Here is a 26,027-nt window from a genome sequence, read left to right on the forward strand (position 1 = left end):
CCGCGGCCGCAGGTTCGGGCCCGGGTCTGCTGCAGCCCGAGCCGCATGGAAGGCAAGTGCCGGGGGGGGGTGGAGGCTGCCTGGGGTTGCATGTCTGCCTGGATGGTTTCGAGGAGAACTGCGTCTGCCTGCCGAACGGCGATCGACCTGCAGCAGTCCTATCTGACCGATTGTGGTCGCTCCTGCTGGATGAAGCGTGCTCATTTCGATTGCATCGATCCTCAATAGACCCACGAACGAATCGATATGGCATCCAACCTGCATCAGTGGCTGGCATACGCACACGAGGAAGTGGCCCGGGAGGGGCTCGACGGGTGCACCGTCGATGCGCTGTTCAAGTGTCTCAGCAAGCGCATCGAATTGGCTTCCCAGAACGCACCGGGCTTTGTCCTCGATCACTTCCAGCAGAGTCTGGTCTTTTCACATTTGACTAAATCCCGAGGGATCTTGTTCTTTGTGTGTCCGTCCAACCATCCAGAGGGCTCTTTTGCCAAAGCTCATGATCAAAAGGCTACGGTGGAAGACTCTGCATTGCCAAAGGAGCCTGCTAAATTGTCGGGCCCGCAGACCACCCCAAAGTCCACACCACGACGACCGGCAGGCAAAGCGAAAGCAGGCCCCTCCGCCACCAGATCCAAAGGATCTCGCACAGCCAAGCGATCATCCAAGCGAGCTGCCTCCGATGGCGACTCCGATGGCTCTGTTGCTGCTGAGTCGGGCAGCGGTGATGACGGCAACGACAATGGCAATGACGGGTACGACGACGGAGCCTCGGACCGCGAGGAACAGCCCGCCCAGCGACCCTCATCGAGTCAAGCAAAGAAACTGGCAACCAATGACGAGCTTCCGAGGCCGGACGCCATCCCGGTGGATTCAGAAATCCTGCGTCAAATGTCTTTGTCTGCGGTACAGGACACATACGGAGCCAGCCTGATACTACGAGCCCCTCGGAAGCTGATCGAGCTTGAATGCTTTGGCGGCCGAGAGGTATAGCTGGTTGTTTGAGCAAAGGCAACTCGAGTCTGTCTGGATATTTTTGCGGCGCCATTCCTTGGGTGCTATCTGCTACGACGTAGCTGCGTTTCTTGGGCGATATCGGATGCACCGGCGGTATGATGCCGCTGCTTTGTCGACCAGTTGCCCGGTACAGAGCCTGAACACACATCCGCTCCTCTCACCCCGACCGCTTCCTCCTCTCTCGCTTCCGACGCTTCAAAACGAAAGCCTGCATCCAAGGCCGTGTCAAACCATCTTCGTGTCTTAGCTCTGATTTTGAAGGGCAGAGCCAACGGAGTCACCCAGGTCGAGCTGTCCAGGATGATCAATATGACCCCAACCAGCACCTACGCAATTATCAAGCCTTGGGTGGATGAGAAAATCATGTAAGTCGCTCGATTAGTGCATATAATGGCTCGATGAGTCAAGAGCAAGCCATACTTTGAGACACACGACTGCTGGGTCGTAGCAGCGGTTGTGTCAAAAGCGACCATATTCCTTGGAGTCGTTGAACTGTTGTCCGTCCAACGAATTGACTCCATCGACATTTTCTATTACTGTACCGTATCTCCGGCTCCTCATGCAACGATCAATGCACAACAGATACAAAGTTAAGGTATCGCTGAAGGGCGTGACTAAAACCAACCTATTGATTCACCACAAGTTCATCCACCAAAATGACGCTTATCAGAGCTGGCAGATCGCCGTGTCCTCCAGCCATCACGATCCGGCTGCTCGCTTGTCCTCGTTTGATGGGGCAACGAGCTGCGGGAGCGATCGCGTTCAACTGGAGGCATGGCGATGCCAAGTCACACATTTGCTCAGTGCTGCAAAGAACCAAGTGCTCAATGCCTTGGATCTCTTGCAGCTATCAGTAAGTCATCCGCGCGATATATCAAGCTCGGCTTGGGATCATTCTTGGAGCTATGGTCCAAGCAGCACTTAACCCATCATCCTGTCTCGCTCCACAGAATCTCGACGCAAGCCAAAAGCTCGAGCGCCGGTGGTTTCTCCGACAGATCGTGTGCATGCAACGTGGTGGATACGTGCAGCTGATCAACATCCCAAAGCGAGAGAACGGCGAAATTGTGCACGGATACCAGCGATGTGTGAGGTTGTGCAAGCCGTACATCCCACTTGAGGCAGCTGCCGAAACTGGAGCATCACCCGCCAGCAAAACACTCTCCAAGTACCAAAAGGATCAGCAGAGCACCGATCCTGATCGAGACTTGATCATCGGCAAAGGTTCGATCGCACCAGAAATGCACGTCGAATGGCAAGTCTTCCACGTGATAGAAGCTTCAGGCGTCGCGGGCGCTATCGCAGCGGTATGTTACCATAGCCGTGGCGTACTTGGGATGCTTCCATCCGACTAGCATGGGTCTCATCCAGGCATTGCACTCTGTTTCAAGGTTATCACCAGATCCCTCAACAACCTCGGCGACAAGATCATCGAGCGCATTCTCTTCAAACTGTGCTCTCCCGTCGAGAAGAAGAACCCAAACAGTGCGCCCGTGATCCGTGTTGGCGAATGGTTTCGTCGCGAGCATCGCTACAGGTACTTCACCCGCGAGGCTTTCGAAAAGAAGAAGGACTCCTCGACAGACATCCAGCCGAACGAGTGGGACCGCATCGGGGCTTTTGTTCCCTCCATCTTGGAGAAACGCAAGATGGAGCATCGACTTCTCGATGTCACAGAGGATGGTTCTGAGCAGTTGACCACACCAAAAAAGAGTCGCATCGACGAAATGGATCCAACAGGCAAGTCGTTTGTGCACATGCTGCACTGCATCGTCTTCATTGATTCGAGGGCGCCCATGCCTGGCAAGCTATATATGATGATGGAGTAGCTGACATTTTCTTTGGGGACGCGTGGTTGATTCCAAATTGTTTAGCGACAGCGTCCTTGGAGCTTATGAAAGAGGAGCCAAGGGTATGTCAGTGCGATGAGCCTACGATCTCGAATCTGATGTCGATGTGTTAATGCCCTGGATTCCTTCTCTCAGATTGGATGCCAAGCATGCCACAGTATCGGCGTCAGCAGGCTGATAACGTGCAACCACTGCTCGAGTCAGTACCATTTTTCTTGCTGCAATCCTCCGCTCAAGAGTTACCCAACGTCTCTGTGGTACTGCAGCAAGGATTGTGGGTCCAAGGCAACGCTGCCTTCGAATGTATTGACTTTCGATAGCAGTGTCGAAGCTGCGGCCAGCGTGGCCAGCCCATCAGCAAGCCAGCGCGTCAGAGGAAGTTCGCAGCTCAACATCACCCAGCTGGAGCGTCGGCAGCTTCTACTTGAGATCATTCAAGAGCTGGAAATCGTCGAATGTGGTACCCGCTTTGAACTGTACTATATGGAGCAGTATGCCAAGAAGCACGGCAAGGAGCTTGGCTATCGAATCGATCGAGCAACGTTCCGGCGCCTTGCTGCCAGTATGGAGCAAGACGGTCAACTCAAGGTCTATAATGTGCAAATTCCGGTAGGCGGTATTCGTGCATGCCGCGGACAGCACAGTGCTTACTGAGATGCATCGTCGAGGGTTGCGAATGCAGCCGACTTTATACTGGCTTTGCACGCAATTTGAATTGGTGACACTGCTGCCGAGTGCTGTCGGGTATCGAGACACTGTCGCGATCCTGCAGTTGGTTCTCTTTGGTATCTCGGCTGGAGCGCTTAGTCTGCTGTGATGCTCCTTGCTGACGGTGCTGTGGCTGCTTCCGAACCAGCGCCTCAACGGAAAGCACTATTTCAAGATGCTCCTGATCCGCAACGACATCGATACAGGTTCCGAGCGGGTCCGCGAGTATGTCCGCAACCTGGTCAACCGGAATGTCGAGAGCTCGGTCAGCAAGAAAGTCAGGCTGCAAAGTCTCCCTGTCGACGACGATCTTGTTGTGGAGCGGGTCTTTGTGTCTCAACAGCCCTTGACCGTCACGACCTGGCAAACAGGCCAAGAGGACCACGAGCCTTTGGCGAACCAAAGCGACAATCACGATTCGCTCGCTAGCCAGTCCAGCCATAAGCAAGATGATTACAGTGGCGACACCTATTGGTCCAACGTCGCTGCGACCTATGGATGGATCAGTGCCAAGTATATCCGCGCCAAGGTCTTCCATCGATTTATCTTATCGATGATTCTCGATCAGCGAGCCGAGGACACTTCGCCCGACAATGGCAGCGGCGCCTCGGCGTCTTCAAAGGGTAGTCGAGAGTACAAGGGCAATGGCGTACTCGACATCGCCAAGATCATCCGCGAGATGCCTTTGGAGACGATGCTTTCGCTTGTCAGCATAACGGTGGACCACCCACCTCTCAGGGAGTATATCCAGAGCGCAGAGAATCGCTCCAAGAAAATGTGCGAGGTTGATCCCAAAGTCCTGAACTTTGACAGGTCCATCACCAGGATCAAGTCCAACATTCGGCTCGTCATCGAGACCCTAGAAATGTTCAAGGTTCTGGAGCGGAGCGCGAAGCCTCTTGCAAGCTATGCGGTTGAGGGAAACAACCAAGTGGCTGAGTTTCGGCTTTGCAAGATTGTCCCTGTATACAACTATACCGATCCCAACCAACCCTACCTCAAGTCGTTCGATATTGATAGTTACCAAAGCTTCCAGGGCTTTTGGTCATATTTGCAATTCATTTGCGAAACCTTCGCGACGCGAACAAGGAAACGAGAACATCCGGCAACAAGCCCCAAGTCGCATAAAGGCATGCCCCTCCATGAAATCGTCCAAAACCCACGCAACTGGAGACAGAGCTACCAGTTCGGCCCGCGGGAAAAGGAGTGCCTGAATGGTTACATTATCTACGATGGCGAAGTCCCCAAAGTGCCGCTCAACAACGATTCCACTTTGCTCAAAATCGCTCGCGACCACAGTCTTCCGCTTGAAAAGATCAAGTTCTATTATCGCGGCGTCATCGACGACTATCAGAAGCGCCTCAATTTCCAGGAACGCCAGGCGAACCAGAACAAAATATCGCGACTGGCCAAAATAATGCGCCGGTCGGTGGCCCGCAAGGGCAAAGCCCATGGCCGCCGCGCCAAACGCAATGCCGGCGACAGCAACAGCGACAGCGACAGCAGTGGAGATGAGACGTGGAGAGACAACGGGCACGGCCATTCCACTAGCAGCCATACCAAAGACGAGGCCAGCGATGTACTATCGCCGCGTCGCTCGACTCGGCAACGTGGACTCAAGTCCCGGGATGACCTGGTCAACATCGATGCCTTTGAAAGTCGTCCGATCCAGGAGCATGTGCCCGTGATCACAGACGTACAGACTTTCAACAAATCGCTCCTGTTCAAAAAGACACGATATCGCTATCCCTGGTCCGCCGAAGAGGACAATCTGCTCATCTACGGATACGTGATCATGGCTAGCCTGAAATGCAAGATGTCGTGGCACCCTCTCCGCACACTTTTTTTGGAGTGGAACAAGAGGCATAACACATCACTAGCGCCGTTCCTGGCCCCAGAGGAGTATCTGATCCAAGGCGGCGGCGATTTGAACAGCGGAGCAGAAGTTGGCAAGCGCAAACTCCAGGGAAACGCCGATACTCTTCGGCGTCGCCTTATCGTGCTCCTGAAGTCCACCGATCTGGCCAATCGAATCCATAGGCTCTCAGAGTATTGGAAAATCGCATATCTCCGTGGTGTCGGGGCCGGAAAGTTTGAGATAATCGACGTCACCGTTCCCAAGACCGTACCTCATCTGCAGCTCATCGACTATGTCATGTTTCTCAAGGCCAAGTGGGAAAGCGAAGATGGGACCGACGAAGGCGCATCTGCGCTTCGGTAAGTGCATGTTGCCGCCGTGTATTTGTGTCGGTAGGATCTGCCGCGCGGCCGATCGAGGAAAGTGCTGCATACGACCTGATTTACACATTGCCGACGGGCTACGGGCAGCATGATCACCGCAACGCGATGAGGAGGAGCTCGTGGTTTTGTTGGGAATGTGTGGATGTGATCATGCCCCAGAACCCACAGTCATTGCAACCAGGGGATTGACTGACACCTTGTCTTCTTGACACGCATCAATGCTGCTAGATACTCGAGTGTCTTGAATGAACGTAATTACTTGCCCGCAACCGTGGCCTTGTTGGAAGAGCAATTCCAAGTTGTTAAATCAGTTGGTTTCGCGGGCGAGTCCACGGTCGATGTTGTCAACAAGCCTGTCTTTGCGCTTGGACAGCAGAACAGCGTCCGAAGCCAGCTGCTGGCAATGTATTCGCAGAGCATGTCCGGATTGCTGTACTATTCCGGCCTGGTTGACGACACGACCCAGCACGAGCTCCCTGATCTGGACACTGACATCAATCTAGAGTCCAAGTTGATCAAAGCGGTGTTGATGGTAAGTGCTTTGGTGTATGAGTTTGGATCCGACCAGGACACTGTTTACATAGCAAGTGAACTACACCCGGCCAGAAGTGTCCTGGTAGCAGACGACGAAGCAAGGCCCCCATGGCGACGATCCCTGAGTAACCACGCTTTGTCCACAGAGCGTGCTTGCTACTCAAGACTCGGAATACGATTCCGAGAAGGCCATGATGATCCTGGCTCGATATTCAGACCAGCAGCTGGCCAATGCGACGTCGATGCTGCACGAACATGGATCGATTTGTCGAAGCAAGCTTATGGGACCGCTCAAGCGGCTTCCTGGTCGAGGCTACCAAATCTCAGAGAAGTACGCAGGCGAACGCGGGATATGAAAGCCATGGCCTCGATGGCCGACTCCACACAGTCCAGGAGAACGAAGATCGGGTGGACGGGCTGTGAGGGACGATACAGTGTTGGCATTTATGGCGCCCCTTTCGATCCGCGATTATGTGGGGCGATGTTTGGGCAAAGATCCATGCCCGTGATATCGACGCAGCCAAGGCCATAGTCCGCAGTGGACGTGTGCCCTAAAATGCTAGCTCAGTCACGGACCCGTTGTATTTGCTGATCCTGTTAAACTTTGGTGTCTAGGTTCTTGCATGTTCTCACTGGCGTGTGGCCCAAGACTTTGTTCCAGGAAGCGAAGGAGTTTTATGCACAGCTGCAAACTGAGCTACCCAAGCAGTCAAACACAGTGTATCGATTCGAACCCCTGCTCAAAGATGGCTGTATGATGGTTCTGCTGGACTTGATGGGATATCGCCGCCTCACTCCCAAGATCATGTTTGAGAAGTCGCCTATCGATAGCAACATGCGCATGACCGGACGCCGTTCTATGTATCGACTGGGTAAGCCGAGGTTTGGTCGTACTGGTGCTGGTGCTGGTGCTGGTGCTGGTGCTGGTGCTGGTGCTGGTGCTGGTGCTGGTGCTGGTGCTGGTGCTGGTGCTGGTGCTGGTGCTGGTGCTGGTGCTGGTGCTGGTGCTGGTGCTGGTGCTGGTGCTGGTGCTGGTGCTGGTGCTGGTGCTGGTGCTGGTGCTGGTGCTGGTGCTGGTGCTGGTGCTGGTGCTGGTGCTGGTGCTGGTGCTGGTGCTGGTGCTGGTGCCGCATAGATGGACCAAGGGAATCAAGCTTGGCGACGAAAGGGATGCGCACTCGTATACCAATCTTTGCGCTCCTCCATGAATTCTGGTTTGTTCGTGGCAGCACATGAAGAAGATTCGGTCGTACCCATATTTAGCGACCTGGACGACGACACAGCAATGTCTGGCATATCGAAGTCGCAGCCATGCTCGCAAGCCTATCCTCCTATCGACGAGAGCCTCCTCGAAAGCCAGGATCCAAGCGATCCTGCGATTGACACGATTCGACGCTGTGGCCAAGAGAACGCAGAGCATGTGGCTGAAGTGGAGTGCGCATTGTACCTCTACGCAACCATAGTCCAAGCGGGTCGGTTGGGTATATCCTTGCTCAATATCAAGGCAAGTTGGTTGAACTGGCAGGGGCAGATCTGGCGCGTGCTGAAGAGATGGTGGCATGGAGATGCCGCAACCCAAGCCGCTGGTGATGATGACCTCAGAATGGCCGCGTCGATCGCCACTACAGCGACTCTCTCCCCGTTGGACTAACCCACAGCGCCAAATACAGAGGCAAGCTCAGCAAGACTCGGTCAGACTGAGCGACTCTCAGCTGCGACTTCAGGTTGACAAGCTGTCGGCTTTGCGCCATCCGAGGATCGACATATCGATTGTTGCCAAAGTGGGCTACCTGGAGGAAAGATATGTGTCACATCGATATCTCGATGCCTGGACGATCAGCATCAACTGCGCGGATCAAGACTTGCAGAGCATGTGGGAGAAGCAGGTCCAGCGTGGTCAAGATGCCCTGGATTACGTCCAACCCAAGCTGTGGACCAGCATCAATGGGCAGGAGAACTCGAAAATCCTGCGGATGTGCCTCCAGACGCTGTCCGGCGCCATATTGCGGTCGCCGGGCGTGCTGCAGGTGAGTACGACTGACTGATAACCACAACCGCCAAGTGGGAGCCGCAGTGCACATGGCTGTACGATGCACGATGCACGATGCACGATCTCGAGCACGGCCGGTATCTTAGTGAGCATGTTTGCTGAGAGCGCCGCCGTCTTGTCCTCAACAGTCGCAGCTTTATCAGTGGTTTTCCACTGTCCTCACATATACCGAGATGCTCAAGCTGCTCGATATTCTCGTCGACCAAGGCGTTTGCCGGCGACAGTACCTGCTGAAGCCAAAGGCGATCCAGAGCATCCTGGACGACGACGATGATGATGATGGCGACGGGCGTTTCTATCGAGAATGTGGTATGTCATACGAGCTGGCTATTTGTGCGAATTGAAAAGCGCCTGTCTGTTGGTTAAGAGACCTGAGCAGGAGTCGATTGCGGCAACGAAGGGCGAGGAACAGTTGACATGCATCGGGAGACGAGGCGGATTCCTTCCTAAATCCGTGCCGGGTCACGGAATAGCGTGGGAGGTGAAGGCGTGCGCACTTGGTAGATGGAAGTGTGAGCCGATCATCTGGAATAGTCGGTTGATGCGGAACTAACTGTTGTGCGGTGTTGCATGACTGTTGTGCGGTGTTGCATGACTGCTGTGCCTCTCTAGATGCCAATGTTATTGACGAGAATAAGCTCACATGCTACTATCCCGAGGAGAGCTTCTTCCTATCCGTACAACATGAAACGGGACACCTTGCTTGAGTCTCCGGCCATGCTCCTCTCGATCTTGAATACATCTGTGCATCCAATGGGCTCATGTTCATCGCCGTCCGCTGCTTCGCAAGTCTTGTCGATATTGTCGCTGCGATCAGGTGCGCGAAACATCGTGGTCTGATCGCCAAGCGTTTTGGCTTGCACCGCACGTCAAACTCCTTCGCCCGGCGCACAGGCATAGGCACCACCGCAGAGTCACCGCCCCGAGGCATTTGCTCGCCAACGAGGAGCGTCGTGGGCATGAAGCGAGCTGGGCATGAAGCGAGCTGGGCCACCGACCTGACCCACCTCTCGCGAGGAGCGTGGCTCCCCTCTCGGTGTGTCTCGCCGGGCATCTCGTCTGCTCTCGCTGGCTCTCGGGCCTCCTCGCCGTCCTTGTGCCACAAGCATTTTTTTTCTCGTCGCTGCTTGGGCCGGCCGGTCTGCGGCCCGAAAGACACTGGGGCACCCTTTTTTTTCGCCCTTCTTCCTCGTTCGCATCTTCCGCTGAACGCCCGTTGCCTCGACAACCCGCATAGAGCCTCGCTGGATCCGTCCTAGACGCTCTATCCTCTCTCCGCTCAACGCTTCGACCCCACCGTCTCGCACGTATCTTCGCCACCATGTCCAAGAGGCAGAACAAGAAGGGAACTGTCATGTCCCTGCAGGAGTTCAATGCCGCCGAAGGTTGACGACCCATCCGCCTTTTCCGTGTCTGCACCTCGCGCACACTGTGGCTGAAATCAACAGAGGATGTGGCCGGCGGATGCAGCATCTCGCTGGTGCTCATTCGCGACCGATCTTGGGGCACCGCCCCGCAAGCCGGGCCCCTTCTCCGGCGGTGTTGAGGAGGAGCACACTCTCAAAGACCTCGACTAAATCGCTTTTGCTCTTGTCCGTCTCCCCTCCTCTTATTCTGCGCCTTCAGAGTATGGCTCCTGGGCTGACGATATCGGAGACCTCCCCACCGCTCGTACGTGCTTTCGCAGTTGCTCTTGCGAGTCAATTCCGCTCCGCCGCCACAGCAAAGACCGTTGTTGGCGTATCCTCCTTGGCTATCGCGAGCGACGGCCGACATGATCGTGGCTTCCTCGAGCGATGTACAATCCACACACATGTTCAGCAACAACGCACTGTGCTGGACATGATTGGCGTGGTGGCGGGTCGCACCCGAGCGGCGACTTGCGTGTCTGAAGTGACTCCCATCGCAATCTCTGTCTCGGCTGCGAAGGGCTGTCATTCCGTTGGGATCGGTCGGTCGGTCAGAGCCCAGTCTCGACGATGGTGACGGTGACGAAGACGCTCTTCTCGTCTCAGGCTGACCTTGCACAACCGCCCTACCTGCTTCACATTTCCATCATTCCCTGCCGATACGCACGCCACCCGATGATCTAGCCGCTGGATACAACCATGGTATGTGCAGCCCGCATATCGGCAATGTCGGCCCTCATTTGGACACACCCAGGCGTTATTATTCGACTAACCATCTTGCTCCACGACGGCGCGATCATGCTGTATTTCTTATGACATCAGATGAATCCAGTGTTCGAGGTAGAGTGCCTTGCAATCCTTGACTCGATCATTGCCCCATTTGATGGCCTTGCTGATCGTGACTGCGATCCGGGCGTTCTGGGGGGAATTGTCCAAAGCCGATACCGTATCAGTCTGACCACCGACCTACCGATCATCTGTGGGCTCCCATATCCAGCTTACGGCGACAACTCTGGCGACCGCTCTGGCGACCGCTACAACGACCGTGGCAGCGACCGCTATGGTGACCGCGGCAGCGACCGCTACGGTGACCGATACGGCGACCGTCACGAGCGCGCTCCTCGCGGTCCCGTTACGCTCCCCACCCATCCCCCGTTCTCTTGCTATGTTGGCAACCTGTCCTTCAGTGTCAACGAGGATGATATCGCCACCTTCTTTGGCAGAGATGTTCACGTATGTGTCGCCATCGAGCGAGGGTGTCAGGCTGCGCACCGTGCTACCGACACAGCCGTAGCTGCTCGATACAAGTCCGGCTGAAAGTATTTTTGCCCATTTCTGCGGCCGCTAGATCAAGGAAACCCGGCTCATCAAGGATCGCGATGGCCGACCCAAGGGATTCGGATATGTCGAGTTCAGTGATGTGCGATCCATGGAGCTGGCTCTGCAGCTGGATGGCGAGGTAGGGGCCGGCAGCAAGTGCTGGTATTGCAATCTAGAATGCGGCGTCCTTGTCACCCAAGAGTTGGCGTGACATGGATGGGCGTAATTGTATTTTGGATCACAATCTCACCGTCGCTGTTGCGTCACAACTACAGTCCTTCGCTGGCCGCAATATCAAGATCGACGTCTCGGACACTCGTGAGTATCTGCGTCGACATGCAGCCTATGCGATCATCCGGCATTTGCAAATCGCTTCATCTTTACAGCGTCGCTGATGCCCCTTTGTACACACGCCCATTACCAGCCAAGACGACTCGCGAATCCCACGCCTCTGATGGCGACTGGAGAGGCGCTCGCCCCGCTGCCCCGGCTCGTCCCCCCGCCGGAGGCTACGGCTCCCGCGATGGATATGGCTCTCGCGACGGCTACGGCTCCCGTGACGGATACGGCTCTCGTGACGGCTATGGCTCCCGTGACGGCTATGGCTCTCGTGACGGCTATGGAGCTCGCCGTGATGGATTCGGTCGCGATGGTGGCTTCAGCCGTGATCGTGGTAAGCATGCGCGGTGACTCTCTCGGTGTTGTGTCGGCTGGTCTCATCAAGATGGCACGCCCAGCGAATCATCGAGCTAATATGGCGGTTTCTTGACCTGGACTATTAACACAGCCGCCGAGGCTTCTGCCGTTCGCAAGAAGCTGGAACTGAAGCCCCGCACTGTTCCTGTCGAGTCGAGTCATGCTGATGATCACGACGCGGCTCCTGCTGCTCCTGCTGCTGCTGCCGCTCCGGCTGCTACTGCTCCAGCTGCCGCGGCCCCCGCCCCCGCCCACAAAAAGTCCAACCCTTTTGGCGATGCCAAGCCCCGCGACGAAGCCGAAATCCAGCGGCGTCTGGAGGAGCGCCATCGCGAGAGGGAGCTCGAACGCCAGCATGCCGAGGAGGAAGCTGCCCGCAAGAAGGAGGAAGAGGAGGCTGCCCGCAAGGCCGAAGAGGCCCACAAGGCTGAGGAGGCTCGCAAGGCTGAGGAGGCCCGCAAAGCCGAGGAAGCTCGCAAGGCTGAGGAGGCCCTCAAGGCCGAGGAGGAGCGAAAGAACGACGAGGACACTAGATCGGAGGACCATCACAGAAAACCTCGCGGACATCGCGGACCCAAGGAACCCGAAGCGCCTTCGCGTGCCGACGAGACCAACTCGTGGAGACGCTCTGATGCCGCTGGATCGGTGCAGCCTCGCAGCAACCCTCGCAGTCCTTCTCGCGGCGGACGCCCTGGATCGGCTGGCCGCGGCGGCTACGCCCAGAAGACTTGGAGAGATCACAACCAGAGCCACAACCACGGTCACGGTGCCAAGCGCGAGGAGCGAAAACCTGCAGGCCCCCCCAAGGCCTCGGATGTTTTTGGTGAGAAGACTGAGGTCAAGGACAAGAACGCCTTTGATTTGCTCGGAGAGGTACGTTGTATCCCGTTGGGTATGCTCGTTCGTGGTGCCAAGTACTTTGCAGGGCATCGGTGTCTCGCCGGGTCGGATTGGTCAGTGCAGAGCACTGAAGCTGTGAATCTAGCATCGATTCTCTAATACGCCATTGCTCCACTCAGGCGAATGAATAAGTTAATGTAATATCGGCGCTCTGGACGGATAAGCCCCCAACACCCACAATCCATCGATGGTTGTGGCCTTTAGACGGATCGATGTCGCACCCGCTCACCCTCTCTCTCACTCTCTCCGCACATTCACTTTACTTCAACTTTTGCTGTTTTTCCCCCCCCCTTCATGCCTGTGCACTGTCTTGACGCCGGTCGGATAGATGCGCCTTTTATTGACCCTGCTGCACACGGACTGTGGTGTGCGCTGCTGACGGACCCTCTGAGATTATATTCCGAATGGCCTTGGAATGCTCAAATTTGACCTTTTTCGCCCTTGACCACGCTCCTTCCTGCCTTTTATCCTATCCTTCTTTGGCACCTCGATCCTTGCTTCGCCATCGTCGCCCCTTGCTCCACCTCACCGATCGTTGTATAATGCTCTACAACTGCCCGCCGCTCTTATCCGCCCTCGACGCTTTTTGTATCTAGTATATTGCTTGAGAGATGATGAACCAACACAACAGCATGTCGTTCCAGAACGGAGAGTGAGATGGTGCAGAATGCAGCATTGGGCCGCGGTATGTGGGGATCGACTGACGAGATCGACCGAGTGTGTGTGGCCCCGGAACCTGTTGCGCGATGGTGAAGCACGCTTGATGAATGGGATGTATTCAAGGTCGAGAAGGGCGACGGCCAGACTCATTCCAACATACCCTCTATGGAATGGCTGTCGCAAACGAGTTGTAGGCCGAATAGGCCGGGTAAGCCGCCAGAGCAAGGCTCACGAGCAGCGACAGCGCTACGGAGAGACAGCAGCGGGCTCCAGTATCCATCACCGGCACAATGTCGCCTTTCTGGCCGTTGCTGCGACGACGAGGACCCAGGCTGCCCTTGGACCCGGCACCGGCACCGGCGCTCTTCTTGAGGGCTTCTTGTTTCTTGAGCGAGCTCTTGGATTCGTTGGCAGCCGCCTCAATCTCCCGAGTTGAAGCTTGTTTAGAGTCACTTGCAAGCGACTTTTCTTTGGCACTAGCGACGGCTGCTCAACATGTCCAGCAGCAAAACGAGCGTGGCAACCAAGATGGGACGGCAAAGAGCAAAGAAAATAAAGCCATGTGTCATCACGAATGCCAATCGGCCTTGTGTGCAGATGTTCGGATCGAGGCAGAACTCAGGGTAATGGACCTGCGTCGCGCCATGCCACTGACCTTCGTCGGCTGGGTATGGAGGCAGCGAAGCTGACATGGAGCTGCCTGGTGTGTATGTGCGTATGTTGAGACGAGGCAAGGGTTGGTTCGTAACAGGCAATGGGATGACGACACCGGCATCAAACAGTCGGTTCAGAGAAGTGCGGTAACGGTGGTAAGTTGATGCACCACACTGATCCTGTGCACAGACGAGTTGTGTCGACCCTTTGGTCGCGCTTACATCCCTCGAGCTCGAGCTCCACCCACCTGCAACCGGCGTGATGAGCGGCGCCAGCGTCGTCGCAGTTTGAGGAGTTGGGGCGATCGGCGACGGGGAGCTGGATGCAATAATGCTTGTGCCGTCGGCGCGAGTCTCGATGACCAGCTTGCCCTGACACACCAGGTCCATGACCTGGTCCTGTGGGATAAAAGTGCTGGCAGACTTGGTGATGGGTCTCACTGCTGCCCCGTCCTGGGCGGATGGTGGTGTGAGGTGGGGATGCAACGACGACGACGACGGCGTCGTTGTCGCTGAGATGAGCAGCAGACTTGGTGCGCCGCTGGTTTCGGTGGTGTGCGAGTGGCCTGCAGCCACTGACATGTCAAGCAGCTCGGACGGCTCCCGGGTCGGCGCTTCGCTCTTTGGAAGTGGGATTTGGGCGACTTGGCGCCAGAAACATTGAATGCGGTTCAGATGTCGATAGATCCATGAGACAGGAGGGCCATGACCATCGAGTGGTGTCAGCAGCACCGTGGGAATCGCATGGGTTGTGACCGGCGAAGGTGGAGGCAAACGTGAGTGGAACACTGTGAGTGGCGATGAGAAAGCGGGGCGAATGATGGCCGACAGTGGCACGAGCTTGGTGCAGTGGCAATCAATAAGTTGTAGAAGAGAGGGTGTATCTCGCACCGACAAATTCGCTGGATGGAGCCGACAGACCGGCGGAATCGAATAGGGTCCCTACCTGTCTCCACAAAGACTGCATCGGACTTTGCCTCGTACTTCTGGATCAGCTCGCGAGCTGACGGCGAGAGTGGAACCTCCACCAACGACTCGGGTTGTGTGGCCAGCTGGGCAAGATGCGTCTGTGTTGAGATGACGAGAGGCGGAGGGAAAGCCGTTGCTGTCACTGGAGCCTGCGAAGAAGCCTCAGCCAGAGGGAGGACGGGATATGGCAAGGGACTGAGCGGGGCCATCGTCACAACCGACGACGGGCTGGCGGTGACTGCAGCGGGATGGAGTTCTGGATACGGCAGAATATTGGGTGCGATTTGAAGTTCGGGATGTTGTTGCGGCACCGAGGCTGCGGCATTGGCGCTGCCGGGTAATACCACAGCACGAACATCCTCTGTGGGCTGGAAGCCAAGCGCAGAGGGGCTTCGGCTGTGCTGGGTGCTGGGCGGCAGGGGAACAGCAGTTGCATGATAGAAATAGTCACTGTGTTCGGCGGCGGACAAGTTCTGCGGGTATGGAGGCGGCGGATCATCCATAGCAGCCAATTCTGAGGCGAGCTATTCAAGGTTCGTGGTATTGAAGGCGAGGTTGAGGCTCACACCAAGGGGCAGCGATGCGATGCGATGCGATGGTAGACAGCAGGCGTGATATCCGGGCGAGGCGGTTTATGTCCGCAATCGCCCTCACCATCAGTCGCCTGAAGAAGCTAGAGCAGCCCACCGAAGCACCGGCAAGTGACGTATGCGAGCTCGGCTCAATCAACATCAATGTCATCTACCGAGATCTTGCAGGGCGACTGCATCCACCAGCCGATAGGCAGGATTGGTCATCGTTACAGAGACAATCCCAATGATACTGCCCCAGCTCAATCGAACACGTCGCTTTCGGAAGCCTGTGTCCATTTGCAATCCAAACCGATCACTTCAGCATCCTCCGAATGAAACCCGCGGGCTGCCCTCCGGTCTCCACAGTCGCCGATACAAGCCGCAAGGCGTGCGCTGTTCTATCCAAAGCGGATCTAAACATCGGTCCGAGTCAGGGTGAGTGACATGGAAAGCCATGGATACACTTTTCACAGTCCTGAAACGGAGCGGGAGAGTGGATCCTTGAGGGTGGCGGGCTTGGGCGTTGCGATCATGAGCATCAGAGAGCAATCGACGAACGATGGATCTATGGTATAAGCATGAATGTATGTGGGTATGGATGTATGTGGGCATGGATGTGTGTGGGAATGGATGTGTGTGGATATGGATGTGTGGGTATTCCCGACCGAACGGTTACAATAAGGGATAGCTCGTTTCATTTTGTGAACGCTGTGTATTTCAGGCTATGGCGGTTGTGCTTTGGCAGAGGGAACATAGGTAGCATCGGCGAGAATCGGAGGCGGGAGAGTGTAGGAAAGCGTGACGATCGTGATGATGGCGGCTGAGGGGGAACCCGGGAGAGGACGGGACGGGATCCGATTGAATAGGAGAGCCCGTGGGAATGGAGTGGGTCGATGGATGGATGGAGTGGACGATGGATGGATGGAGTGGACGATGGATGGAGTGGACGATTCAAAATAATAATAATTGCGGATTGGATTGGACTGGATGGAGGAAGTGAGGGACAAAGTCGACATGAATCTGGCCAAGTACAGTCAGTGCAAACGGCCGTTCGCACAACCGCCGAGCAGGCGCATGGCCTGTGGCAAGCATCTTGCTCGCAAACGGCATCTATCCAAGCAGAGGGCGGGTCTCGGCGTTGGAGGCAAGGTAGCGGGCACGAGCGGGCTGGCCAAGAGCGTAGAGAACGACCACGACAACGGCGATAAAGGCGGAGTAGTGGATCGACACGGCCGCTTGATGGGCACCAACAGCGGCCAGGGCCCTGCACAGTTCGGTGAGACAGCAGAGAAGGGCCGGCGAGTTAGTTGGACGTCCAGGCGGGATCGCAGAGCCGACAAAAGCCGAGCAGGACCGAGTCATTGTCGAGTGCTGGGCTCTGGACATACCAGATGACGGCAAAGGCGCCGGGGAGGTCGCCGTATTGGCTCTTGTACTGGGTGTAGGCCATCGAGGTGATGGCCAGGTGGACAATGACCAGCAGCACAACCAAGGTGTGGATCCAGTCAGGATGGACAGGGTCGTTGACGGTGGTGAAGATGGCGAGGAGGTTGAGCCAGAAGACAAAGACGAGCCAGCCGTGCCAGAGGGAGACGGGGGCATGGACAAAGAGAGTTTGGGCAGGCGACTGGGAGGGATAGAGGTTGGCGAGATGGAAGTAGATGATGGAAACGGCACCGGTGGCCAGAACCAGGACAACGAGGGCCAGGACGAGGTAGTTTTCCTCCTGCGCATGATGGGAGACAACAGCAATATTCTCTTGGTGAGGATCGCGGCGATGGAGACGACAGAGACAATTTGCAAGCTGCCGGTCATCGCCAAATGCGGGTGGTATGTGCCTAATACTAGACCAGGGAATGGCTGTGCGATCAAATCGGACTTACCCAAAGAACGAACCAGATGGAGGAGAAGGCAGCCGCAACAATGAACCACACGTTGAAGCCGTGGCGGACGATTTCCTCAGTTCCAGGGAGCCACTGCAGCAAGGTACGACCCAATTAGAACCAGCATGATCATGACGATTGGCCGCTGCAAGCAATGCCACGCACTGAATAGACAGTGCACCCTGTGGCGACGTGGGCGGAGCTGAGCGATTGCTCAACAACAAGAATCCGAGTCGCAAGCAAGGCTGCACTTTCCGCAGGCCTCGAAAGCGACCCCAGCGGACGCAGTGGGTGTTGGCCGGGATTCGCCATGTGGGGCAGCCTGGCCGATGGCAGGTCCAAGACAATCATCGCTTCGGGCAGAGCCCGGATTACACACCTGCCAGATAACGAAGCCACCAAAGAGCAGCTGGATGAGGCCCCAGATGGCGAAGGCCCAAGGAGCGGGGGTCAAATAGGTGGCGTGCGAACCTTTGCCACGGGAGAGGACAGACGACGTTAATGTCAGCGGACGAGGCCAGCGGGTGCACGATGCTCACGGATGATGTGCCCCGCTGGCGGATCAGATCAGATCAGATCAGACCGGCCAGGGCGGTCGCCCAAGACCCTCAAAGTAAGGACAGCCGAGTCGGCTTGACCGGACACCCAGTCGCATAGCAGCAGAGTCTCGAGCCGGGCTCATCAGCGCAGTCGTACCATAGTAGTTGTTGTACTCGGGCTCGTCGCTGATGGACAGCAGGGCCCTGAGGTTGAACCAAAGGAAGAGCACATAGGCAAAGGTGTTGAAGATGCGATGCTGGACGCCACCGCCATCCCCGTGCGAACAGAGGACATGGGAGTCAAGGAACAACAGGGGGACAGACGAATCGTTAGCCGGGGATAGTCTGAGAGAGGGAGGATGGGCAACTCCAGGCGAGCAAAGTATCCGGGTCCACCACCCAGCCAGCTCGCCAGGACGAGCCGGCTTGCGGCCTGCGGCTTGAACTGTGCTGCTGGAGAAGGCGGAGGGAAGGAGCGGGTTCGATTGCAGGCGACACGGCATTTCCGCCGGCGAGACAACAGAATGGCTGTGTTTGCTTTGGACTTACCAGGAGAGCCATGGTTTCCTGGACGATAGAATATACAATGCAAACGGCAGGGGGAGGGGGGGAGGGGATTCACAGATGGGAGCCGACGGATGAGATGCGATGAAAGCAGAAAAGGGCCCGGGCGAGCAGCCGAAGCCAGAGACGCAGGAGCGGGCCAGGCGCGCCGCGTGTGCCAGTCCCCCCCCCCACCAACAAAGAACGTGCGGCCACCGGCTGAGCGGACGAGCTTGCGCTTGCGACGGCGGGCGGATGGTGGTCCGGCTGCGTGGGGGGGGGTTGAGGAGACCTCTGGTCAGAGCACCATATCGCTTTCATGAAGCTTGGGTGCCAAAGTCTGATTCACGCAAGACACGCGAGTCATCCATGTGAAAGTGTCCCGTAATTGCAGATGCGGTCGTGGTCGTTGGAGGTCCGGCGGTTGCAGCGGCTGGCGCTGGAGACGATGCTGGGAGTAGGAACGAGCAACATGCAAGCTCGCCCACAAGGAAGCGCCATGAAACAGGGTGCTGGCGGTGCTGGCATGGTCTGGTGAGGCCGGCTCCAGACAAAGCGGGCAACACAATCATCCCACTCTGAGCAGCCGGATATCCTGACGGAGGGAGCAGAGCAGCCATCTGCGGATGGAGGTGATTTGCGCCACCAAGCACATCGGGATTACCATTGAGAACCATCGCTATATTGAGCAACTTTCGACAAACAAGAAACATGGGGACCGCTTATCGACAGTGTGCGGTGAGGGGGAATGTGGAAATGATACGAAAGGAGGGGCGGGAGAGGGCGCAATGGAAATCGCTTGGGATGCGGGAGACACGCCAGCTAAGTGCGGTGGACGCTGCGACGACAGACGGCGTTGCGAGCCACGGCAGACCCAAGTCGGATTTAACCAAGGAGGGGCTGGGCCTCAGCAGTCGCCTCACGGTGGGCACGGACGGGGCGGCCGAGGGCGTAGAGAACGACGATGATGACACCGACGATGGAGCTGTAGTGGATCCAGCCGTTGTGCTGGTTGGCAGCGACGGCGGCGAGGGCCCTGTGAGAGAGTTATGGACAGAGACATGTCAGTTGGTGGCGCATGGCATGGAGAGGACCAAGGGATGTGCTGTGCGAGGCTGTGCGAGGCCAGCAGCAAATCCACCCCATCCGGCAACGGATACTCACCAGGTGATGGCAAAGGCACCGGCAATATCACCGTGCTTGCTCTTGTACTCGGTGTAGGCGATGGCAGTGCCGGTGATCTGGAAGATGACAAAGAGGGCAATGACGACCTGGATCCAGCTGGGGTCGGCGTTGTCGTTGACGGTGGTGAAGATGGCGAGGAGGTTGATCCAGAAGACAAAGACGAGCCAGCCGTGCCAGAGAGAGACGGGGGCGTGGACAAAGACGGACTGGATGAGAGACTCGGCGGGGTAGAGGTAGGTGAGGTGGTAGTAGAGGACAGAGACGGCGCCGGAGGCGAGGAGGAGGACGAAGAGGGCGAGGACGAGGTGGTCGGACTCCTGTACAAGCACAAGCGAGAGCAACCGGTGAGTGGTGTGCGGGGCGGCGCCAGAATAGCAAGCAAACTGCGACCAGGAGAAAAACGCAGAATGGATTGCCAAGAAAAATGCAGGGGAAATGAAATCCTTACCCAGAGGTTGAGCCAGACGCTGGAGAGGAGGGCAGCAACGGCGAACCAGCCAGCGAAGCCGTGGTGGACGATCTCCTCAGTTCCGGGGAGCCACTGCAAGAAGCAAGCAAAAGGAAGAGGACGAGCGTTGTGAGGACATGGGTGTGGCTGAAAGCGCCGACTCGGAATCGACTTGGACTTTGGCCAAGATAGTCCCGACTTGCCCTGGACATGATCAACCGCCCAGTCGGGGCCGAGGGGTTCTTACCTGCCAGATGGTGAAGCCACCGAAGAGGAGGTGGATCAGAGCCCAGATGTCATAGGCCCAGGGAGCAGGGGTGATGTAGGTGGGGTGGGAACCTGCGGTTGGAGGATAGAGCAGATTATGGTCAGTGCAAGTCGAGCCACAATGAGGCAAAACATGTTGCCAATATACACGAAGGAGACATGCTCGAGATAGAAAAGGCGCAACGCAGGCCAGGGGCCAGGAAGAGTCTGGGTCCGGTGGCGAAGAGCAGGTCTGGGGGGAGGAGATTCAGCCACCGGGGATGGTGCATCGACATCGTACCGTAGAAATCACCGGACTGCTTGCCAGTCTCGATGAACGAGTACAGGTGGTTTCCGAAGAAGAACAGGTACACGAGAGTGTTGAAGATGCGGTGCTGCGAAGATAGTGGAGGGACGCGGGTAAGTAAAGCAGGCAGATCTCGGCCAGGCAGAGGGAGACAGTTGGGGAGACAGCGCCAAGCTGCTCGACATGGCCATGCAGGGTCTGGGGTCTGGAGCAGACGAGCAGCACGACGAGCAGCACGACGAGCAAGCAGCACGCAGCGACTTACGAAGAGGGCGCCCATGGTGCGAGATTGCCGAGACGGACAGGAGATGAGGATGCGATGGAGGATGGAGGATGGAGGATGAGACCAGGAGCGGGGCGACCAGCCGAATTTAGCGGAAACGGACCGGGGCGAGCGGGGGCTGGGTGGATGAGGCAAGGCGACGAAAAACAGCGCGGCGGGCCTTGGGTCGGCCGTGTATGAACTTGGCAGCGCCTGTGTGGGTGGATGGGCGGGTGCGTGTGTGTGTGTGGGCGCACAGTCGCGCCGGGTGTGTGTGTGCGCGAGGATTGCTGGCGGGTGGCTTGGCTGCCGGCCAATCGGCGGGCGCGGGCGCGGCAGGCGACACATGTCCGCTGGCGTTTGTTTGCCGGTGGGGAAGCGAGCCAAGACCTGGAGCCGGGCTGCTGCTTGTGTGCTGTTGGAGTGATGCTGAAATGCTGTTGTTGTGCTGTTGTTGTGTTGTTGCTATGCTATTGCTCTTGGTCCGGCTGCCATGTTCCTTCTGGCGACATGTTGGTCCTGCTTGCTGCCATGGAGACCGGGGTCAGATCGGCATCGGTTGGCAGCCCAGCCACCAACCCGGCCAGCCAGCCAGCCAGCCAGCCAGCCAGTTCGATGCTCCTTTCCCTCCAGCCAACGGCATGCACATCTCGTCCTGCTCGCCAACCCACACCCCTCGCACACCATCACCACCACCACCACCACAGCGACGCCGTCATGTCCCCGTCGCTGCCGCTCCCGGCCCAGTCCATGCCATGCACATGCGGCTTTTCGCACTCTTACTCGCCGCAAGCCGGCCGCCAATGGCTCGCGTCACACTCCGTCGCTTTTGCATGCTCGCCTCCTGCGATTGCGTTGGCCGCGGCCGGCTCTTGTCGGCTCTCCCATCCCCACCCACCGCTGCAGCACAAGGCCCGCCGACGCGCAGGACCGATCGGCTGCCCTGGCTTGGCCGCCACCACCCTCGTTGCGGCCTGCTTGCCATCTTCGCGTTTGGCGCCTGCTCGCCAGACAGTGGCTTCTGTCGCAGGCACCCGTCCGGCTGTGGTGTTCCCTCTGCTGCCTGTCGGGCGTGACTCCAGTCCGATCGCGTCCTGTCTTGGCTGGTGGTCTTGCTGCCAATTGGATGGCCGGCTTGCGTCGGTGGCGTGCGTGCGGTCTGCTCGCGGGCTCATGGGCCTGCTCGTCCTGGCCTCATCCACCGGCGTCGTATATATAGGTGGAGGGCCGGTCGCTCCGCCAGTCTTTCCGCGCCCGTCCAGCCTCGTCGCCTCGTCCCGGTTACCCTCCAGCACCATGAGCGTCATCTTCGTAAGGATCCGCCGTCTGCACATGTCTATCAGTCTGGTGCAAAAGGGGTGTCGTCGTTGGCAGCAAACGAACCGACGGATAACCACGCGCTGCAGTCACATTTGTCACCAACGGCGAGGCTTTTTTTCGGAGTGTTGCTGCCGCGATTGCTGTCGGCAATCAAGCCCGCATCGCGCTGCCATCCTGCTTATCCTTTCATCCTGGTTGCGCCCGGCTCATTCCGCATCGCTCACCTCTCGTTGTCTCCCAACAGCACCGCATCGCCAACACCCTCGTGTACTTCCTCTTCCTCGGAAGCCACCTGTACTCGTTCCTGGGTCCCGCCAAGGGCACCGACTTTTACGGTAGGTGTCTCCCGTTTCTCGGGCGGCGTGCAGCTCCCCCGATCTCCATCGGTCCCACCGTGGCTGAGCGCCATCAGCCCTCGGCTTGCTTCGTCTTCCGGCCATTCTGCTGGTGGCGTCGGTTTCGGGGCGGAGTCTGGAGCCTGTCTGGTGGCGTCAGCCAAGTCAGAGGCCTGTCTGCCTGGCTTTCCTCAGGCGGGAGTGTGTGCGTGTGCCATGACTGCTGTTGTGTCGTGGCAACTCTCAACTGCATTGCCGATGCTGATACTCTCCTGCCCTTCTCCACACCGCAAACCCACCGCCTGGATCCTGCACTTGATTGAATCGCTGCGATCGTGGACTCTCCACGCCCCCTGCATCTCTCCGTCACTCAGGTCTTCACCCCACCTACATCACCCCTGCCTCCTGGGCCTTTGCCATCTGGGGTCTGATCCACTTCCTCTTCGGTGGCTTCGCCATCTGGCAGGTAAGAACCCCTCGGCCCCGACTGGGCGGTTGATCATGTCCAGGGCAAGTCGGGACTATCTTGGCCAAAGTCCAAGTCGATTCCGAGTCGGCGCTTTCAGCCACACCCATGTCCTCACAACGCTCGTCCTCTTCCTTTTGCTTGCTTCTTGCAGTGGCTCCCCGGAACTGAGGAGATCGTCCACCACGGTGTCGCTGGCTGGTTCATCCTTGCCGCCCTCCTCTCCAACTTCTGGCTCGGCTACTGGGTACGTTGGTGCATGACAATCCGCCTCTCGTCCGTGCGCGCTGAGGAGTGCTTGGCACAGGGTTGCCTCGCCGATAACCCCTTCCGGCTGCCACATGCACGATGTGCTCGCCTTGTTGCCCGGACTTTGCTTGTCAATGTCGGACTGGTTGCTAATGCGTTTCGTGTCTCGTTCTCTCTGGCACAATCCAGCAAGCCGGCCACCTCGTCCTCGCCCTCTTCGTCCTCATCCTCGCCTCCGGCTCCGTCTCCATTCTCTACTACCAGCTCACCAACCTCTACCCCGCCGAGACTCTCATCCAGTCCGTCTTTGTCCACGCCCCCGTCTCCCTTTGGCACGGCTGGCTCGTCTTTGTCTTCTGGATCAACCTCCTCGCCGTCTTTGTCCCTGCCAACGTCGATGCTGATCCCAGCTGGATCCAGGTTGCCGTCTCGGTCTTTGTCCTCATCGAGCTGATTGCCACCGCCGTCGGCTACACTGAGTACAAGAGCAAGTACGGCGATGTTGCCGGTGCCTTTGTCATCACCTGGTGAGTATCCGTTGCTGCATGAGTTGCTTGCTATCCATCGACCCTGCACTGCACGTCTCTTGGTCTCTCCATGCCGTGCACCAACTGACATGTCTCTGTCCGTAACTCCTCCCTCCCTCACAGGACCCTCGCTGCCATTGCTGCCAACCAGCACAACGGCTGGATCCACTACACTGCCATCGTCGGTGTCATCGTCGTTGTCCTCTACGCCCTCGGCCGCCCCGTCCGCGCCCGCCGCGAGTCGTCCGAGTACCAGCCCATCCTCGGATAATTTCGCACGCGATCGCGAGTGTCACCCAAGTTTTGCTCGACAGCCCGAGCCGCTGCCCTGTGCCCCACGCCGCACAGCGGCAGACCACACCCACAAACCGGGTCCCCTTTTTTTCCCCTTGCCCATGACCCGTCTCTCTCCTGTCCATTACCCACTGTCCAATACACCGCCGACCTTGTTCTTTTCGACTTGCTCCCAGACTGATGAATCATCGCAAGCTTGTCCCTCGCCGCACGGCGCTGTCGGTTGTGGAAGATTCCCGGAGATATGCTGACGCGCTGTGGCGGCGATTGGTGGGCCCTTGTCGCCCACACGTTACAATTCCGTGGGTCCCAGCGCGCCTTCAGCCATTGGCGACATCTCAGCTGATCCTGACGCGCGGCAGCAGACCGCGTGCGAAGCGGCTGGGGCACACAAGCGAGCGAATCAAGCAGCCCTCGCGATTGGGGCCGGCGAGGATCAGCGCGGGCCAGGGCGGACATTGGACTGTCGCTTGGCGCTGTGATCGGGCGCTGTGCATCGACTGTTGCAGAGCTCCGGCGATCCGCCGCCCTGGCCCGCCCTGTGGCAACAGCCACTGCTGGCTCTGTCTGCTGGGCTGTACCGACAGCGCTTCCTTGGTGTGGTCCCCCCTCCTTCTGGCCCCCCCCCCAGCTGCCCTCTGTGCGAATCGGGCTGGGGTGCACTCAAATCGAGCCCAACAGGCAGCTCTTTGGCCCACATCCTGCGCTCTCGGCCGACCCCGCCTCGGGCTGAATCAGACCTCCTCGGCCCTCTCGGCGGTCTCGCTCCGTTTTTGTCGCAATCTCAGTCCTCACTGGTCAGCCTCGCCAGCTTGCATCCAATCCCGCCGCTATTCGCGCCGACATCTCCGTCTGGCCCCCCTCCTTGACCAGCCGGCGCTTGCACACCTTCTCGCCGCGGGCCACACAATCCTTTCGGGTCGCTGGGTGGGCTTGGGATCGGCGCGCTTGCTCTTCGGATATTACGGGCAACTTCCGCGCGTGTCATTTTCCTTTGCTTTCCTCGTCTCGTCTCATCGCCTCGGGCCACTGCGTCCGTTTAGATCCAAACTCACCCATCTTCGTTATCCTCGGAGCACTGTTATCCGGACTAACGCCTGGGGCCCCTCGCGAAGTAGAACTCTTTTCCCTGTGCTTCTCCTCCCACCTGCATCCGAGTTCCGGACCCTCCACACACATCCCGAGACCGGCAAGCTGCGCTGGACGAGTCCATCCGATCGTGACTATAAACCCAGTCAAGCCATCCATTGCCGTCACAGCTCCATCCCAGCTTTGGTCCGCCAGCCATTCACTACCTTTGAACTCGGCCTGCTCTGACAACTTCCGTCCACCCCTCCCGTATCCGCCGAACCTGGTAATTCAGAGCCTGCGGCATCTTTTGTTGCTGTTGCTGTTGTTATTGCTGTTTTTGGTGTCGTTATTGTTGCTGGTGCCTCCTTGGACTGGGCGAGGCAGTTTATGCAATCAAGAGGGCACCCACTACGGGCGAGTAGGAGCGCTTGCACTTTTCTGGATGCTCTGATCGGTCCAGGCTCATTGTTTGTCCGATTTGGAAGAGGTTGAGATCCTTTGTCAAGAAGGGGCGATAGCTGATTCATGTCCCGCGAAGGGCTTTTACTCCTTTGGCCATGTCTTTTTTGCTGTTGTTGGAGCCCAGCCCAGCTCTGTTGTGGCGCTTGCTTCCGTCTTCTCGTGATCTTTGGCTCTCAGTGTGCCTGGCCTACCCGGCGATGAATATGTCTGTTCTCTCGGCAAGAATTGGCTAGATCGACCGGATATTTCTACTTTAGCAGCACCTGATACTCAAGCTGCTCTGCCCCACTCACTTTAGGCTGTCCTCGCGC

The 26,027-nt window shown here is 57.6% G+C and overlaps 5 protein-coding genes across 5 annotated transcripts; 3 read left to right on the forward strand and 2 right to left on the reverse strand.

Moving 5' to 3' along the window:
• Nucleotides 1–69: 69 nt before the first annotated feature.
• On the forward strand, nucleotides 70–9,359 carry BJ171DRAFT_490241 (uncharacterized protein). Its single transcript, XM_053109597.1, has 15 exons — nucleotides 70–987; nucleotides 1,225–1,382; nucleotides 1,600–1,870; nucleotides 1,968–2,324; nucleotides 2,409–2,757; nucleotides 2,892–2,929; nucleotides 3,003–3,476; nucleotides 3,724–5,792; nucleotides 6,045–6,348; nucleotides 6,497–6,681; nucleotides 6,966–7,222; nucleotides 7,580–7,854; nucleotides 8,021–8,377; nucleotides 8,529–8,709; nucleotides 9,013–9,359. Exons 1-15 carry the CDS (start codon nucleotides 247–249, stop codon nucleotides 9,105–9,107), a joined length of 6,111 nt encoding a protein of 2,036 aa, XP_052970185.1. The 5' UTR covers nucleotides 70–246; the 3' UTR covers nucleotides 9,108–9,359.
• A 175-nt stretch (nucleotides 9,360–9,534) lies between these two features.
• Nucleotides 9,535–13,151, forward strand: BJ171DRAFT_234543 (uncharacterized protein). Its single transcript, XM_053106564.1, has 10 exons — nucleotides 9,535–9,785; nucleotides 10,027–10,071; nucleotides 10,494–10,511; nucleotides 10,632–10,649; nucleotides 10,807–11,042; nucleotides 11,158–11,268; nucleotides 11,405–11,447; nucleotides 11,554–11,802; nucleotides 11,917–12,698; nucleotides 12,845–13,151. The coding sequence occupies exons 1-10, from the start codon at nucleotides 9,722–9,724 to the stop codon at nucleotides 12,854–12,856; spliced, it is 1,578 nt and encodes a 525-aa protein (XP_052970186.1). The 5' UTR covers nucleotides 9,535–9,721; the 3' UTR covers nucleotides 12,857–13,151.
• A 3,065-nt stretch (nucleotides 13,152–16,216) lies between these two features.
• Nucleotides 16,217–18,616, reverse strand: BJ171DRAFT_490253 (uncharacterized protein). Its single transcript, XM_053109598.1, has 6 exons — nucleotides 18,551–18,616; nucleotides 18,159–18,258; nucleotides 17,842–17,933; nucleotides 17,463–17,555; nucleotides 16,968–17,305; nucleotides 16,217–16,843 (listed from the first exon to the last, which is right to left on the reverse strand). The coding sequence occupies exons 1-6, from the start codon at nucleotides 18,560–18,562 to the stop codon at nucleotides 16,690–16,692; spliced, it is 789 nt and encodes a 262-aa protein (XP_052970187.1). The 5' UTR covers nucleotides 18,563–18,616; the 3' UTR covers nucleotides 16,217–16,689.
• A 588-nt stretch (nucleotides 18,617–19,204) lies between these two features.
• BJ171DRAFT_490254 (uncharacterized protein) lies at nucleotides 19,205–21,142 on the reverse strand. The gene is made up of 6 exons (XM_053109599.1): nucleotides 20,996–21,142; nucleotides 20,725–20,818; nucleotides 20,425–20,516; nucleotides 20,178–20,270; nucleotides 19,709–20,046; nucleotides 19,205–19,580 (listed from the first exon to the last, which is right to left on the reverse strand). Exons 1-6 carry the CDS (start codon nucleotides 21,008–21,010, stop codon nucleotides 19,430–19,432), a joined length of 783 nt encoding a protein of 260 aa, XP_052970188.1. The 5' UTR covers nucleotides 21,011–21,142; the 3' UTR covers nucleotides 19,205–19,429.
• A 1,007-nt stretch (nucleotides 21,143–22,149) lies between these two features.
• On the forward strand, nucleotides 22,150–24,353 carry BJ171DRAFT_490256 (uncharacterized protein). Its single transcript, XM_053109600.1, has 6 exons — nucleotides 22,150–22,303; nucleotides 22,557–22,647; nucleotides 23,022–23,113; nucleotides 23,268–23,360; nucleotides 23,552–23,889; nucleotides 24,013–24,353. The coding sequence occupies exons 1-6, from the start codon at nucleotides 22,166–22,168 to the stop codon at nucleotides 24,158–24,160; spliced, it is 900 nt and encodes a 299-aa protein (XP_052970189.1). The 5' UTR covers nucleotides 22,150–22,165; the 3' UTR covers nucleotides 24,161–24,353.
• Nucleotides 24,354–26,027: the final 1,674 nt, after the last annotated feature.

Source organism: Polychytrium aggregatum (genome assembly GCF_025602895.1).
Source record: "Polychytrium aggregatum strain JEL109 chromosome Unknown BJ171scaffold_5, whole genome shotgun sequence".
Taxonomy (NCBI): Eukaryota; Fungi; Chytridiomycota; class Chytridiomycetes; order Polychytriales; genus Polychytrium; species Polychytrium aggregatum.

Coding starts and splice junctions, on each gene's coding strand:
- BJ171DRAFT_490241 (XM_053109597.1), top strand. CDS start 247: ATGGCATCCAACCTGCATCAGTGGCTGGCATACGCACACGAGGAAGTG. Junction 988..1,224: donor AATGCTTTGGCGGCCGAGAG/GTATAGCTGGTT, acceptor TCAAAACGAAAG/CCTGCATCCAAGGCCGTGTC. Junction 8,710..9,012: donor GCGTTTCTATCGAGAATGTG/GTATGTCATACG, acceptor GTGCCTCTCTAG/ATGCCAATGTTATTGACGAG.
- BJ171DRAFT_234543 (XM_053106564.1), top strand. CDS start 9,722: ATGTCCAAGAGGCAGAACAAGAAGGGAACTGTCATGTCCCTGCAGGAG. Junction 9,786..10,026: donor GGAGTTCAATGCCGCCGAAG/GTTGACGACCCA, acceptor CTGCGCCTTCAG/AGTATGGCTCCTGGGCTGAC. Junction 11,269..11,404: donor CTCTGCAGCTGGATGGCGAG/GTAGGGGCCGGC, acceptor TCACAACTACAG/TCCTTCGCTGGCCGCAATAT.
- BJ171DRAFT_490253 (XM_053109598.1), bottom strand. Junction 17,556..17,841: donor GTGGCTTCGTTATCTGGCAG/GTGTGTAATCCG, acceptor ACCTTGCTGCAG/TGGCTCCCTGGAACTGAGGA. Junction 16,844..16,967: donor GGCGCCTTTGCCGTCATCTG/GTATGTCCAGAG, acceptor CGAACTGTGCAG/GGCCCTGGCCGCTGTTGGTG.
- BJ171DRAFT_490254 (XM_053109599.1), bottom strand. Junction 20,047..20,177: donor GCGTCTGGCTCAACCTCTGG/GTAAGGATTTCA, acceptor GTGCTTGTACAG/GAGTCCGACCACCTCGTCCT. Junction 19,581..19,708: donor GGTGCCTTTGCCATCACCTG/GTGAGTATCCGT, acceptor ACTCTCTCACAG/GGCCCTCGCCGCCGTCGCTG.
- BJ171DRAFT_490256 (XM_053109600.1), top strand. CDS start 22,166: ATGGGCCTGCTCGTCCTGGCCTCATCCACCGGCGTCGTATATATAGGT. Junction 22,304..22,556: donor GCACCATGAGCGTCATCTTC/GTAAGGATCCGC, acceptor GTCTCCCAACAG/CACCGCATCGCCAACACCCT. Junction 23,114..23,267: donor GTGGCTTCGCCATCTGGCAG/GTAAGAACCCCT, acceptor TGCTTCTTGCAG/TGGCTCCCCGGAACTGAGGA.